Below are 14,175 nucleotides of genomic sequence, written 5' to 3'. Positions count from 1 at the left end.
TTGGCTAAGCTGTCTGGGGATGATGGGGACAGCCGTTCAAGAACATCTGGGGACCCAAGGTTGAAGAACGCCGATCTATTCCAAATCCCTGCAATTCAGGCAATCCATTGCTACAGTATCCCACAAGATGTAACAATGGCCACCAACCTGGATGGCTTTAAAAGAGGATTGGAGCAGTGGTTCCCAACTCTTTCCCCCTCCACAGACCACTTGAAAATTGCAGAGGGTGTTGGCGGACCTCTCAATGATTTTTCTGCCTCTTGTAGCAATTGTAATTCCATAAAATTAAAACGTAATACAAAATAATGCAATTTAAGAAATAAAAGAAGCAATACAATTAAAAATCAGAATGAATATTCCATGTGATGGATGTGGTGTCTCCCATCTTCAACCACAAATCCACAGAAATGCTGCAGACTTCCTGAATGCAGCTCGCAGGCCACTGGTGGTCCACAGACCACAGTTTGGGAACTCCTGGATTATGCAGAATAAGGCTATCAATAGCTACCAGCCATGATGGCTATGTTCTACATCTACTGTTGGCGGTAGTGTGCTTCTGAACACCAGTTGCTGGGAATCAACAGGGAGTGTGGAGCACTCTAAGGTCCTTCTTCACAATGGGACTTGCTTCAGAATAAACATGTGTAGGATTAGTTTGGCAGCTTCCCATAGGCATCTGGTTGGCCCCTGTGAGAACAGGATGCTGGACTAGATGAGCCATTGGCCTGATCTGTTGGGGCTCTCCTTATGTTCTTTGCATCTCTGATAAAGTAGCCATTCAACCACTTATCAGATACAGGAGCAGGGGTCTTTTGCTCGATGTATTTTGAATCAGCCACATTATAACCTGTGCAAATCCACAGGCTGCTTAATCTGACGAATTACCTTTAAACCTGTTCAGTAGCTTTCAGAGGAAGGCTTCTACTTTGCAAATGTTTGGGAAGAGCAGCCACATAATTCTTCACTCACCCACTTCAACCCTATCGCTTAACACTTTCATCTGGGACTAGCACTGAACATCCATCCCTGGAGGCCAGTGAAAAAAGTTTGATTGCACCCACGCTGCAAAAATATAAGTATAAGCAAATTTAATACCCACCTTTCCATGCAAAGATCCATGCAGTACTTGTTGAAGCCAGGAAGTGTAGATCTGCTTAGGTGCCTAAGTGGGAGACCCACACAGAATACAATCCTACACATGTTTGTGTTGTATGATACAAACATAAGAACACAAAGATCTGGCTGGATCATGCCAATGACCTAACAAGTCCAACATCCTGTTCTCACAGGGGCCAACCAGATGGCGTTGGGAAGCCTAAACGCAGGAACTAAGCACAGTTGCACTCTCCCCTCTTGCGGTTTCCAGTTTGAAAGCACACTGCTTCCGGCCACAGAGACAGAGCATAGCCATCATGGCTAGTAGCTAATCCTACGCATGCTTATTCTGAAGTTCAGTGGGACATTCCTAGCTAGGTATAGGATTGCAACATGACAGTCCCATGGAAACTGTTCTTAGCTGTCCAAGAGCAACCAAGACACACAGCCACATACAGCAGTAAGGTGCTGGCCTTTTGTCCAAGGTCCTAAATAACTTTCTGCTTACGTTATATGATTTCTGTGGCCTTACATACAGAGAGATTTTATTAATAATAACTGTGGTGGTGGTTATATTCAGGAAGACAGGCCTTGCTCCTGTATATTTCCTGTATATCTCCTGGTGGTTCTTGGCCAGCTATAATGCTGTAGTTATGAATACTCTTGATGTGAAGTACTTTTGTTGTTGTTATTGTTGTTGTTATTATTATTACTGATAACAAGCAGCTATATCTATATGGTAATAATTGTGATATGAAATTGATAACAGGAAGACTGAAATAATGAGGCAGATGATGATTATGGATTAAGGTTGTCTATTTCTCAAAGTGGCAGATTAATCACAGCAAATTGTCAGTTCACTGCTTCATGGCAGATAGAGCAAATAAAGGGACTGAAAACATTTTTTTAAAAATCTGGGCAGCCCTGTAAGAGTGCTGTGAATCCATAGAGGGGGAAAAACATCCTTGCAAAAATTATAGGCAACCAGACATGACCTGTAATTTTTTTTTAAAGGAGACCCTTGTCATTTAGTGAACAAGGGCACTTATCTTAGTAAAACATGCTCTATTTGTCACATGTGTGAAATTGCCACAAACCACAGTTTTCTTATTGGTTTATTATTCCATTTATACCCCACCTTTCCATTGTGGACATTAAGGCGGGATACACATGCACAGACAATGACCAGACCCAGATCCATCAGAGAAATCAACAGGACTGGTTAATTGCCCAATTAAATCAGTTGAAAGTAGGACAGTTAGGCTATCTTCATAAAACACGTACTTGGAAATATGTTGGACTTGGGGCAAGAGCAACTCCTGTTTTGCTCTTTTGTTTATGTTCCAGAAGGGAGATAGAGTTAGGGTCCTCCAGATGGCTAGGCTTGACTACCTTTACCTGCGATGCTCTGACTGACTTCCTTCCGTCATTAGACAGAAATGCTTATGGAAGCTTATCTGCCCCTCCTTCCACCCTTTCTTCTTCTCTTTTTCGACTGTCCGAGAGAGAGGAGACATCTTTGTCTGCTCTCTCCCTCCTGAGCCATCAGGGCAACTCCCAAAACTGGGCGTTGCGCCTCAGTTAGTTAATTAGAACTAGGTATGCCTTTCCTATCTACTATGTATTTCTATAAATAAAGTAGCTTTTCTTATTTTACTAAGTCTTAAGTCTCAGTGATCTCAATGCAGGGTAAAAGCCTCCTACTTATTTGTAAATCACACACGGTATTTAGCCTTTTTAGCTTTTAGGCACAACTTGCAATTCAACTTAGCTTACTGGGTCGCCATAACCCTTTGTTATGTAAATTTGTATAGATATTAGCAGAGATCATCCCTGTTAATGGGCAAACCGTGGAGTGATCCCATTATTAGTGGTGCCTATTAAAGTGTAATGACACTCTCAGCTGCACATTATGTCTACTTCTTGCTGACTTCATGGTGATCCCATTGGCTCATAGGACCACTCAAGCCAAGGAAGTCCATCTACAGTATTTTTCAGTTATGGAAAGAGTGCTGCAGAAATATATTTATTATTAACAAGCAACCTTGTGACACTTTCAAGGCTAACACATTTGTTATGGCAGAAGCTTTATTTATTTATTTATTTATTTATTTTATTCAGCTTATATCCCGCCCGACTAGCAAACAGCTCTCTGGGCAGCAAACATAGAAACATATACAATAATAAAATTACAAGATCAATATAACAAATATAAAAGTACACCATCTAAAATAAAAATTACAACATTTACATAAATAACTTAGATTAAAATGCCTCAGAGAAGAGAAAGGTTTTAACCTGGCGCCGAAAAGATAATAGTGTTGGCGCCAGGCATACCTCCTCGGGGAGACTATTCCACAATTCGGGGGCCACCACTGAGAAGGCCCTAGATCTTGTAACTACCCTCCGGGCCTCCCTATGGGTCGGGACCCGGAGGAGGGCCTTCGTAGTAGACCATAGTGTACGAGCCGGTTCATAACGGGAGAGGCGTTCCTGCAGTTATCGTGGTCCTGCGCTGTATAAGGCTTGATAGGTTAGTACCAACACTTTGAATCTGGCCCGGTAGCATATTGGAAGCCAGTGCAAGTGAGCCAGAACAGGTGTTATATGCTCAGACCGCTTAGTTCTTGTTAGCAGTCTGGACGCCGTATTTTGCACTAGCTGTAGCTTCCAAACCGTCTTCAGAGGTAGCCCTACGTAGAGCGCATTGCAGTAGTCCAAACGTGAGGTTACCAGAGCATGAACCACTGATGTAAGGTCCTCCTTACTCAGATAGGGACATAGCTGGGCTACCAACCGAAGTTGGTAGAACGCATTCCGGGCCACCGAGGCTACATGGGCCTCAAGTGATAGGGAAGAGTCTAAAACGACTCCCAAACTATGAACCTGATCCTTTAGGGGGAGTGTAACCCCATCCAGGACAGGGTATGTATCCACCATCTGACCAGAGAAACCATCCACCAGCAGCATCTCAGTCTTATCAGGATTGAGTCTCAGTTTGTTAGTTCTCATCCAGTCCATTGTCGCGTCCAGACAACGGTTCAGCACATCGACTGCCTCACCTGAAGAAGATGAAAAGGAGAAGTAGAGCTGCGTGTCATCAGCGTACTGATGACAACGCACTCCAAAACTCCAGATGACTGCACCCAACGGCTTCATATAGATATTAAAAAGCATGGGAGACAAGACTGAACCCTGCGGGACCCCATATTGGAGAAGCCATGGGGTTGAGCAATGTTCCCCAAGTGTTATCTTCTGGAGACGGCCCGCCAAGTAGGAGCGGAACCACTGCCAAGCAGTGCCTCCAACACCCAACTCCGCAAGTCTCTCCAGAAGGATACCATGGTCGATGGTATCAAAAGCCGTTGAGAGATCAAGGAGAGTCAACAGAGTTACACTCCCTCTGTCTCTCTCCCGACATAGGTCATCACACAGGGTGACCAAGGCCGTCTCAGTGCCAAAACCAAGTCTGAAACCCGACTGAAATGGATCTAGATAATCGGTTTCATCCAATAGCGCCTGGAGCTGGTCAGCAACCACTCGTTCCAAGACCTTGCCCAAGAATGGAACATTTGCCACTGGTCTATAGTTGTTAAAGTCCTCTGGGTCCAAGGAAGGTTTTTTCAGAAGCTTTCCTGGATTGCCATCTGCGATTGATGACCTGTTATCCTGGGTTACAGGTATAACATATATATGGGTTGAGGGGTTGTAAACAGTGAGGTCAGAGTCGGAAAATATAGAATCGAGTGTGAACCGCCCAGAGAGCCGTAGGCTAGGGGCGGTATAGAAATGGAATGAAATAAAAATAAAAATAAATAAATAATTTTGCAAATTGCAGTGGCCATTTGCAAATAGTGGCTGTTGACAACCCAGGTGTCGTGACATTGATGAGCAAATTCACACATGCAATGTAACCAAAATCCTTTGTTGCGATTCAGTCCCCAAGTGATACCCTTGCACTTCTTGATGGGTTGCAATTTGGCATTTTCACATTGCAGTTCTGCCTTTGATTAGGAGGGTGATGGTTATTATTGCCGTTATCACCAGTCTCTATGCATGAAAATGGACATGGACTGCCTTCAAGTTGATCCCAACTTATGGTGACCCTATGAATAGGGTATTCATGGTAAGCAGTATTCAGAGGGGGTTTACCACTGCCTCCTTCTGAGGCTAGTCCTCCCCAGCTGGCTAGGGCCTGCTCAGCTTGCCACAGATGCACAAGCCAGCCCCTTCCTTGTCCGCAACTATCAGCTGGGGGGCAACTGGGCTCCTTTGGACTATGCAGCTTGCCCACGGCTGCACAGGTGGCAGGGCATGTAACCCCTGAGCCACTCACTGTGGGTGATCTTTAGCTGGCTCTTGACACCCAGAAGACACTAGTGGGGATTTGAACTCACAGACTCTGGACTATGCATAATAACAATAACAACAACAATACCAATAATAATACCAATAATGATACCAATAATAATAATAATAATAATAATAATAATAATAATAATAATAATAATAATAATAATTCAGACAGACAGATGTCTTTGATAGGGGTATATGGACTACCAATAAGACAGCAGAGAAGGGCTGTAGCTCAGTGGTAGAGCATCTGCCTTGTATGCAGAAGGTCCCAGGTTCAATCCCCGGGATCTCCAGGTAAGGCTGGGAGACAACCCTGCCTGAAATCCTGGACAGCCGCTGCCAGTCAGTGTAGACAACACTGAGCCAGATGGACGGATGGTCCGACGCGGTATAAGTCAGCCTCCTGTAGTGCTTGGCTCTGCGTTGATGGATGTAGCAGCAAAAGCTTGGATGTAGGTTGGTGCCTCTGCCCGTTGAGGTGAAGGGACTGGGAGAGAATGCCGTTCGGAGGCAGAACCGATTTAGCCTGTCCGCCCCCAGCCCCGATTCCCGGGGGAGGGGGCGGCTGTCGGCCGGAGCGTCTCAGGTTGCACAGGCAACAGGCACGAAAAGCGATCCTGTTCCCTGCCTGGCCTTCTAACGTTGCAGCCAGAAAGGCGAAGGCGTTTCCAAGGATGGCTTTGCAGGTGACCGCCAATGAAGCAGGGGTGCGTGTCTGTCTGTCGACGAGGTTGTTTCCCCCGAAAACAGATCACGGTGCAATCCCTAACCACATCTACTCAGTAGTAAATCCTGTTGGAGTTTACCCCAAGGGTTAGGATGGCAGCCTTCTTGGAAGGGGACCACGAGGTACAGCCAGGCGAATGAAACTACCTGATCGTAAAGATTGAAATGGGAGGGCGTCAGCAGGAGGGGAGCGGAGGGGGGGAAGAGAGAGCGATGAAGGCAGTGATGTCTTCAGAACCAATGCAGGTAGTTCAAACGAGGTGCCATGGTTCGTCTTTTTCCTAGTGGCAACCGCCCCAGACTTCTTTAGAATGGGTAAATGGGGAGAAAATACTCTCCCCCCCTTCCTCCCTCATTTACAAGTCCACAAATTATTTTGTATTTGTTTTATCTATAGAATCGTAGAGTAGGAAGGGGCCTATAAGGCCATCGAGTCCACCCCCCCAATGCAGGAATCTAACCTAAAGCATCCCCGACAGGTGGCTGTCCAGCTACCTCTTCAATGTGTACATGCTGTTGGACGGGGGGGGAAGAGATATTTCACCTGAAATGGTTTGATTTCTTATTCCTTGTTAGTGATTGCACAAACCAATCATTATTATACAGCTTTGGACATTATTTAATGTCAGGCATTGCATCAAAGATCCATAATTTTTAACTGTATCTTAGGACCCAGAGAAATCTTGTATGTGAAATTCCTTCCTTGTTTAGCATTCAATGTTAGACATCACACATAAAAATCTGTTCTTTTTTATGATCATTTTGGATCTAGAGCATTCCTGATCTATGGTTAACAGCAACATATAATTTTTTAACAAATTATTGTTTGGCCTCTAGAGCATCCTAGAACCACAAGGAAACATTTATCAACAACAGTGTCTTTGAATACACTACTAATGCTACTGTTCCTACTAATACTGGTATTACTCCTAAAGAGTAATACAGTAGGGCCCCGCATTACGGCGTTCCGCTTTAAGGCGTTCCACTGATACGGTGCCTTTCATTTTCAATTTTAAAGGGGTTTTCCCCCCTTTTGCGAGGTTTTGCGCCGTTTTTGCATCATTTTTGCGCGACGCGGCCCATTAAAGTCAATGGGGTTTCCTTTATGGCGTTTTCCACTTTAAGGCGGGGGTCTGGAACAGAACCCGCCGTATTAGCGGGGCCCTACTGTAATAATAAATATTCTCCCGGTACCTTCAATCTAAAGTAAGACTAACATAGAACCAGATGCAGAATAGTTCATGGATGTCTATTATTATTATTATTATTATTATTATTATTGGATTTATTAGATGTCCATCTGGCAGGTTGTCCTGCCACTCTGGGTGATGTACAGTAAAATATATAATACACTCAATATAAAAACATATACACAGAAATTAAAACCACAACTAATAACTGCAAAACCTGTGGAACCTAACCCACCTCAACAGCCTGATTGAAGAGCCAGGTCTTCAAGGCCCGACGAAAACACATCAAGGAGGGGGCCTGGTGGAGGTCAGTTGGTAAAGAATTTCATAAGGTGGGGGCCACACCTGAGAAGGCTCTCGCCCTAGTCCTCACCAGTCTAGCTGCTTTAACTGGAGGGATATGGAGTAGGTCAAGGGATTGAGCACTCATTCACATTTCAATCCTGGAGTAATTTGGCTTCAGGATTGGAACAGGGACAGGTGGCCTGTTTGGCCTGAGCCTCAAACTGAAAAGAGGCCTCAAATTTAAACACTGGTTAATTATTTTGACATCCGATCCATTTTGCAACTGCATTTTCTGCCTCTCAGACCAAATGTTGAGGTGCACTCTCTGCTCAAGGCTGCAACTTGAAGGCAAAGAGATATGGAATCTGGTAAAAGACCCACTTTTCCTGTGTTGTTAACTGATAGAGATTTTGTCATATTGAGGGAGTTAAACCTGTTTTCAAATATTAATTTAAAAATTATCCATTCTGGTGGCAAAAGGCGAGACGGTGATGAAGGCCTCCTCTCAGACCAGCTGATTATGGGAAGCCTCCAAGGCCTATGCAGAGTGGACCCACTGAAATGAATGAAGATAGCTAAGGTAGATGCATTCATTTCAATGGGCCTGCTCTAATTTAGTTGGATACAACACGCTATAAACAAACCGCTAGCCTCTCTGTTTGGTACCTCCTTTGTTTAGGTTATGTCACCATTTAAAAAATTATCATTGTTGTTATATGCCTTCAAGTCGATTACGACTTATGGCGCCCCCTATCTTTTGGATATATTTATAGGGTTTTCATGGTAAGAGGTCTTCAGAGGTGGCTTACCATTGCCTTCCTCTAAGCCAAAGGCACCCGGTATTCCCAGGCTGTCTCCCATCCAAGTACTAACCAGGCCTGCTTAGCTTCCAAGATCAGACGAGATCAGGAGTGTTCAGGGTGGTATATCCTTAGAGACCCCCCAAAACTGGAGATGGCCTGGGGATCTCTCTGGACATCTGAGTGAGCCTGGGTGGGAAAGCGATGTTTCTAAAATGTCGAGAGTGGGACTTACTAGACCAGGCCATTGCCTGGAAAATATGGGGTTTTATGTCAATGTATTTAAGATTTTTAACTCAATGGGTGGTGTTTGGATTTGGGGAAGGGCTCACAGACACCCCAAAATTGCCAACCCTTTGCAAAGGAAGCTGATACGTGTCCCCTCCCCACATCTCCAGGCAGACATTATTTATTTTATGTTTTATTATTACATTTCTATCCCTCCTTTCCTCCAAGGAGCTCAAGGTGGCAAAAATGGTTCTCCTCCCTCCTCTCCATTTCATCCTCACAACAACCCTGTGAGGTAGGTTAGGCTGAGACACAGTGACCCGCCAAGGTCACCCAGTGAGCTTCATGGCCCAGCTGGGGATTTGAACTCAGGCCTCCCAGGTCCCAGCCTGACACTCTAACCACTACACCACACTGGCTTGTGGGTTGGGGATGCCATGTCTAATACGGGGGAGCAGACTAGGGGTGCGAATCTAGGATTTTCCTCATAACCTGGGCTCCTCCTGGGAGAAAGGGTGGGATATAAATCTAATAAATAAATACTGGTCATAAAAGGAGAATGATTATCTTCTCTAACCTGCAGGTTTGCTGCTATGGGTGGGAGTTGAATGGACTCTACAATCCCATGCACCCCTACTTGGAGGGCAGTGGGGAAAGGGAGAGCCATCAATGGTGCAATCCAATACCTGTCTACTCTAAGCTTCATTGGGTTCAATGGGACTTACTCCCAAGTAATTTCGTATTGGATTGCAGCCCGAGTGCTCCGCTGAACTTACTTCTGAGTAAATGCCCATAGGCCTGGAGTGGGGGTTGGGGGCCGCCACTCACAGTGGGGTGCAGTAACACGCCTTAAGGAAAAATCTGTTCATTGCCCCCCCAATCGTCCTCTTTTCAGTTAGACGGGGGCTACAGGAAGGGTTGCTCCCTCTGGGGGTTCGGTGCCCCCTTTTTCTTCCAGGCATCAGAACATCCTGGTCTGGGCCCCTTCCTCTTCCTCTCCCTCTCCGGGGCTGTGCGGGGGTGCTTCCTCTGATATAGTCAGGGGGGATCCGTGATATTGTTCTCTTCCGACCCAGGACAGTTTCCCCTTTCTGTATGTATCTGCCTTTTCAAATGTCTGTGTGGCTTTATGTATGCTTTGTGTTAGTAAATCTGTGTAAGCCGCCTCAGGACCCGACTTCCGAGTGAGAGGCGGGTGGAAACATTTTTAAAATTATTAGTAGTAGTACTAGTAGCAGCAGCGGAGAGAGGGGACTTGTCACAGGCAGGCAGGCACCACACAGGGGACGTCGCCGCCCCCTTGAAGGTGGGGAGGGAGGGTGATGTGGATCACGGGGAAGGGAGTTACCTTCCATTCCTTGCAAAAAAGAGGGAAGGCACGCTCAGGGAGGGGGGGAGAAGGAAGGGGGAGGGGGGAGAAAGAAGGGGGAGGGGGAGAAAGAAGGGGGAGGGGGAGAAGGAAGGGGGAGGGGGGAGAAGGAGGGGAGCGGTATTGGTGTCGATAAGTAAAATCAAGCCAGGACAAACCTGTCAGGGAGAAAGACAGTCATTTCCCCTCAAAGATTCCGGGAGGGGGGCGGGGAAAGGGGAGGAATAGAATGGGGAGGAAGAATCGATGGGGGGGGAGCAATCCATCCCATCCCACTCGCTCAGGCTGCGATCCTATAATCCACTCTATGGGGGGGTAACCATTATTGAACAGACGCCGGGGCTTCCTTGCAAGTAAAGGCGGCGAGGATCGCTGCCGAGCTACACTCGCTGCAAGGGGGGGGAGACGAGGAGGGGAGGGGGGAGACGAGGAGGGGGGGAGACGAGGAGGGGGTGTGGGAGAGATTTTGGGACGGTGAGGGAGGCTGGCGAAAGCGCCCGCCGGCTGAGAAGAGGGCACGGCGATGGGGTAGAGGGGAAGGCGGGAAGGGAAGGGCAGGGCCGGGCCAGAACCGGGCGGCGACGGGGGGGGGCGCGCTTCGGAGGCGTCCTCCCGCGCCTGCTGCTCTTTCTCCACCAGGTTCTGCCGCCCTGCCGTTTCCCCTCCCAACCCACCGGCCATGGCGCGCTGATCGTTGCCGGCGGAGGGGGGCGAGGCGAGGGATCGGCTTCTCCGACGGGCCGGCGGCGCAGCTCGGCTTCTCTCCTATGGACGACGCCAGCCCCTTGTCCCCCAAGGCCAACGCGTTCAGTATCGCCTCTCTGATTGCAGCCGCCGCCGCCGAGCGAGCAGGAAAAGAGGAGGCCGAGGAAGAGGTCGCCGCTGCCCTGGACGCCGAGCCCAGCGGTGCCGCCGCCCTCGCAGCCCGGGAGCGGCTCCGCAGCCCTTACAGCCCGGCCGCGGCCGCCCGAAGGAGGATGCATTTCAGCGCCGTGACCCGGGACATGGAAGGTAAGCGCCGGACTCTCGGCTGCTTTGCGGGCAGGGAAAAATAAAACGGGAAGCGGGAGGGGATCGGTGGGGAAATGTGGAGCCCCTCCCCTGTCAAACGCACAGGCGCACCCTCACCCCACAAGCGCGGCGCGGGGACGTCAAGGAAAATGGGGCTCCCCGCGGATCTCTCACCCAGATCCCCAGAGAGACAGTTTGGTAGGGTTGCCCACGCGCACCCTACATCGCCAGCGAATTGTTACCTGCGTGAAACGTGTGTCGGAGGCGGGGTGTATACGCAGCCCGGGGTCGATCCCTCGGCCTTGCTCTCCGTCTTCGGAAACGACGGCGACGCACCTCGACGGCCCTTGCCGGCCAGCAGATGGCTGGCCTTTGCATCGGGACCCTCGAGGGAACATTCGGGGCTAGAGCTTTACTTTTACGGGAAGGGCTTTACTTCCGAGGAGACACGTCTTGGCTTGCCCTGCGTCGAATTGATTGCCAAAAGAAAGCAACTTCTGGGCCGCGAAGATACATGTTCATCTATAGTCGCGCAGCGGCGCTTGATATGGGGGGGGGGTGGGAAGGGGAGGAAAACGCGGTTTGGACTTCTGGGATTCTTCAGAAGCAACCTCCCGCCGGGTTAGACCATCAGTCCATCGAGCTCAGCTTACATTTAAAGCCCAATTTTGCCACCAAAGGCTCCTGGGAACTGTAGTTCGACCCCCCTTCACAGTGCTACTACTCCCAGCACCCTAAACAAACGACAGTTCCCCTTTAAATGGGCTTTAAATGTATGGTATGTACACAGCCTATGCGCAGAGGGTTTTCCCAGTCCTAAAGGGGACCGAACCGGGACCTTCTGACCACAGAACATGTCATCTACCGCTTAGCCAAGCGATCCTTCCCGAAATATAACCTCCCTAATGGAAATCCACAGAAGGAGTGGGAGTCGGATCCTAAAAACTCAGGGTTGTATCCAACTCAGATATGGAATTAATGGACCTAAGTTAACCCTGTCCGTTCATTTCAATGGGGTCTACTCGGAGTAGGAGCAACATTGCATGTAACGTAATAAATAATTACAATCATAATGGCTATTATTAATAATAATGGGATGTAGCCTCCTCAGCGTAGAGCCGTTGAAATGCATGAAGCTAAGCGAATCACGACCATTGACGTCAATGGGTCTACTCTGAGGAGAAGTAGCACTGGAGACCACCCAATATTATTATTTTTAGGGAGTCACTTCGCATTAACTCGCTCACTGTGCGGAGGGAAGGGGCCACAATCATCAAACGCTGCAGTTCAGCTTTTTCTTTTAAAAAGTGTGTGTGCGGGGGGATTCTGTAAAATTCAACAACCAAAACTTTTTAAAAGTTGCCCGATACACTTGACCTAAAAGGCAATTCTTCGGCTTCGCCCAGATTGCAAAATCTGGTGTCTTTCCCTCCCTCCTTCCTGTGCACAAACTCTCTTGTAAACTAACCGAGGCTGCAAACCCATCGCGCAGGCTTCAGTGCCCCTTGACCACTTTGGGGATGATTTCCGCGCAAAAAGCATCCGAGCGCTTTGGGCTGCACGTATAAACAGGAGCGAGGGAAGCCGACTCCCACGGAAAGCAAACAACCCTCCGCGTAGTCGCAAACCGATCGTAAATCTGGGACAAGGCGCATCTTGTCATGTGCTGCGTTCCCCCCCCGTCAATTAGCAAAGTAGCCCAGAGCTATGCACTTATTAGCTGCGATTACGGCGCAGTCTTGAAAAGACCACGTGAGTTTGTGGCGCGCGCACACACACACACACACACAGAGAGAAAAGAAGCTCTCTGCCTGCGGTGTAAGACTGGGAGGGAAACCGGGTAGTTGAATAGATGGGTCTATGGCAGCAGTGGAGAACCTTTGGCCCTCCGGATGTTGATTGAACTGCAACTCCCATCTTCCCTTGGCCACACTTGCTGGGACTGATATGAGTTGTAGTTCGGCAACATCTAGAGGGCCAAAGGTTGCCCAGCCTCGGTCTGTACTATAGTTTCCTTCCATATAGGCGTAGACAAAGCGGGTGCGATCTTCACCGAAGCGCTTTTGAAAGCCTCCGTTCCTTTGAAGGGAGAGGTAAAGCCACGCCTTAAGGTACTAGACACACGCACTGAAAAAGAAATAAATGGAACTTCAACTTAAATAAATGGAACTTCAGACCTTGACTGGATGGTGCCAATGTACCGTGTCGATTTTACACTCAGTCGCACTCTTTTCCTATATGCTCTGTAGCGCTGTCCCAAAGGCAGTTCGAGGCTTGCTTCCGAGGAAAAGTTTATTTTATATTTTATACACAGAGTTCCTAACCAATTTACTTGGAAGTAAGTTCCATTTAAGCTTTTTTTAAAAAAAAAAAGTTTAGAATAAATAAATACATATAACTGAACGTGTGTACATCCCATTGTTATTAGTCGCCTTCGTTTCCATGCGAGTGGGCGATGGGAATTAATTTATGGGATGACACAGCTCGGAAGGAACATACCCAATTAAAATTAAAAAATAGCAATATTGTGGCACAGTGAATCATATGGAGCTGTAGCCGGTATTAAATAATGGTACTAGGTGTGACATTAAAACCCAGGCTGACTGAATGCTACCAGGAGAGCTTCTACAACAGGGCCACAAGCGTGTTCAAATAAATAAATTCCTTTAATTGAAGGGTGGCGGAGAGAATGATCCGTTTTTAAAACGCCTTCTTTGGGGGGGAGACTCAGACGAGGAGGTGAAGAAAACTTGCTACATACTCAGGAAAGTGGATCGTGATAAATGTCAAGAATTGCAGAATAATAGAATGTAATATAGATTTAGCACGTGTTTGTAACCCGCCTTGAAGAGCTAGCTGGCTGCAGGAAATAAATCTGTTATATAGAATAAATATAAACTTTCCGGGAAGGTCACCTGCAGGAACCCCACTGAAATGAATGGGAGATATAACATCTCGTAGTTCCCATTCACTTTGATGGTTCTGTCTGCAGTACGAGACCTTCCTATTTGATTGAGACCTGTTAAGGTGTCCAAAAGTAGCTCATAATAACAGGGCAGGCTTCCATCCTACATCTTAAAACAAACCATCTGATGACTTTTTTAAAAAGTTATGT

General features: G+C 47.5%; 2 protein-coding genes and 1 non-coding gene across 6 annotated transcripts in view; all 3 read left to right on the top strand.

Annotated features, from left to right (window-relative positions):
• The window catches only part of TBX1 (T-box transcription factor 1), a 74,930-nt gene that overhangs the window by 10,233 nt on the left and 50,522 nt on the right, over positions 1-14,175 (top strand). For 3 of the 4 annotated variants that reach the window (XM_061603305.1, XM_061603304.1, XM_061603301.1), the window contains exon 2: positions 10,881-11,060. In XM_061603305.1, the coding sequence (XP_061459289.1) occupies positions 10,881-11,060 (180 nt within the window). Of the gene's footprint in view, positions 1-10,632; positions 11,061-14,175 lie in introns of those variants that run through there. The other variant, XM_061603303.1, reaches the window with a different exon arrangement.
• Positions 1-14,175, top strand: part of LOC133373490 (septin-2) — a 481,091-nt gene that overhangs the window by 449,433 nt on the left and 17,483 nt on the right. The window lies entirely within an intron of this gene.
• TRNAT-UGU (transfer RNA threonine (anticodon UGU)) lies at positions 5,674-5,744 on the top strand. Its single transcript has one exon. It is a non-coding gene; the product is annotated as a tRNA-Thr (tRNA).

The sequence above is a fragment of the Rhineura floridana genome, chromosome 19 (assembly GCF_030035675.1).
Source record: "Rhineura floridana isolate rRhiFlo1 chromosome 19, rRhiFlo1.hap2, whole genome shotgun sequence".
NCBI classification, from domain to species: Eukaryota; Metazoa; Chordata; class Lepidosauria; order Squamata; family Rhineuridae; genus Rhineura; species Rhineura floridana.
Note: the sequence above shows the minus strand (reverse complement) of the source record. Positions and strands in the feature narration are given on the sequence as shown.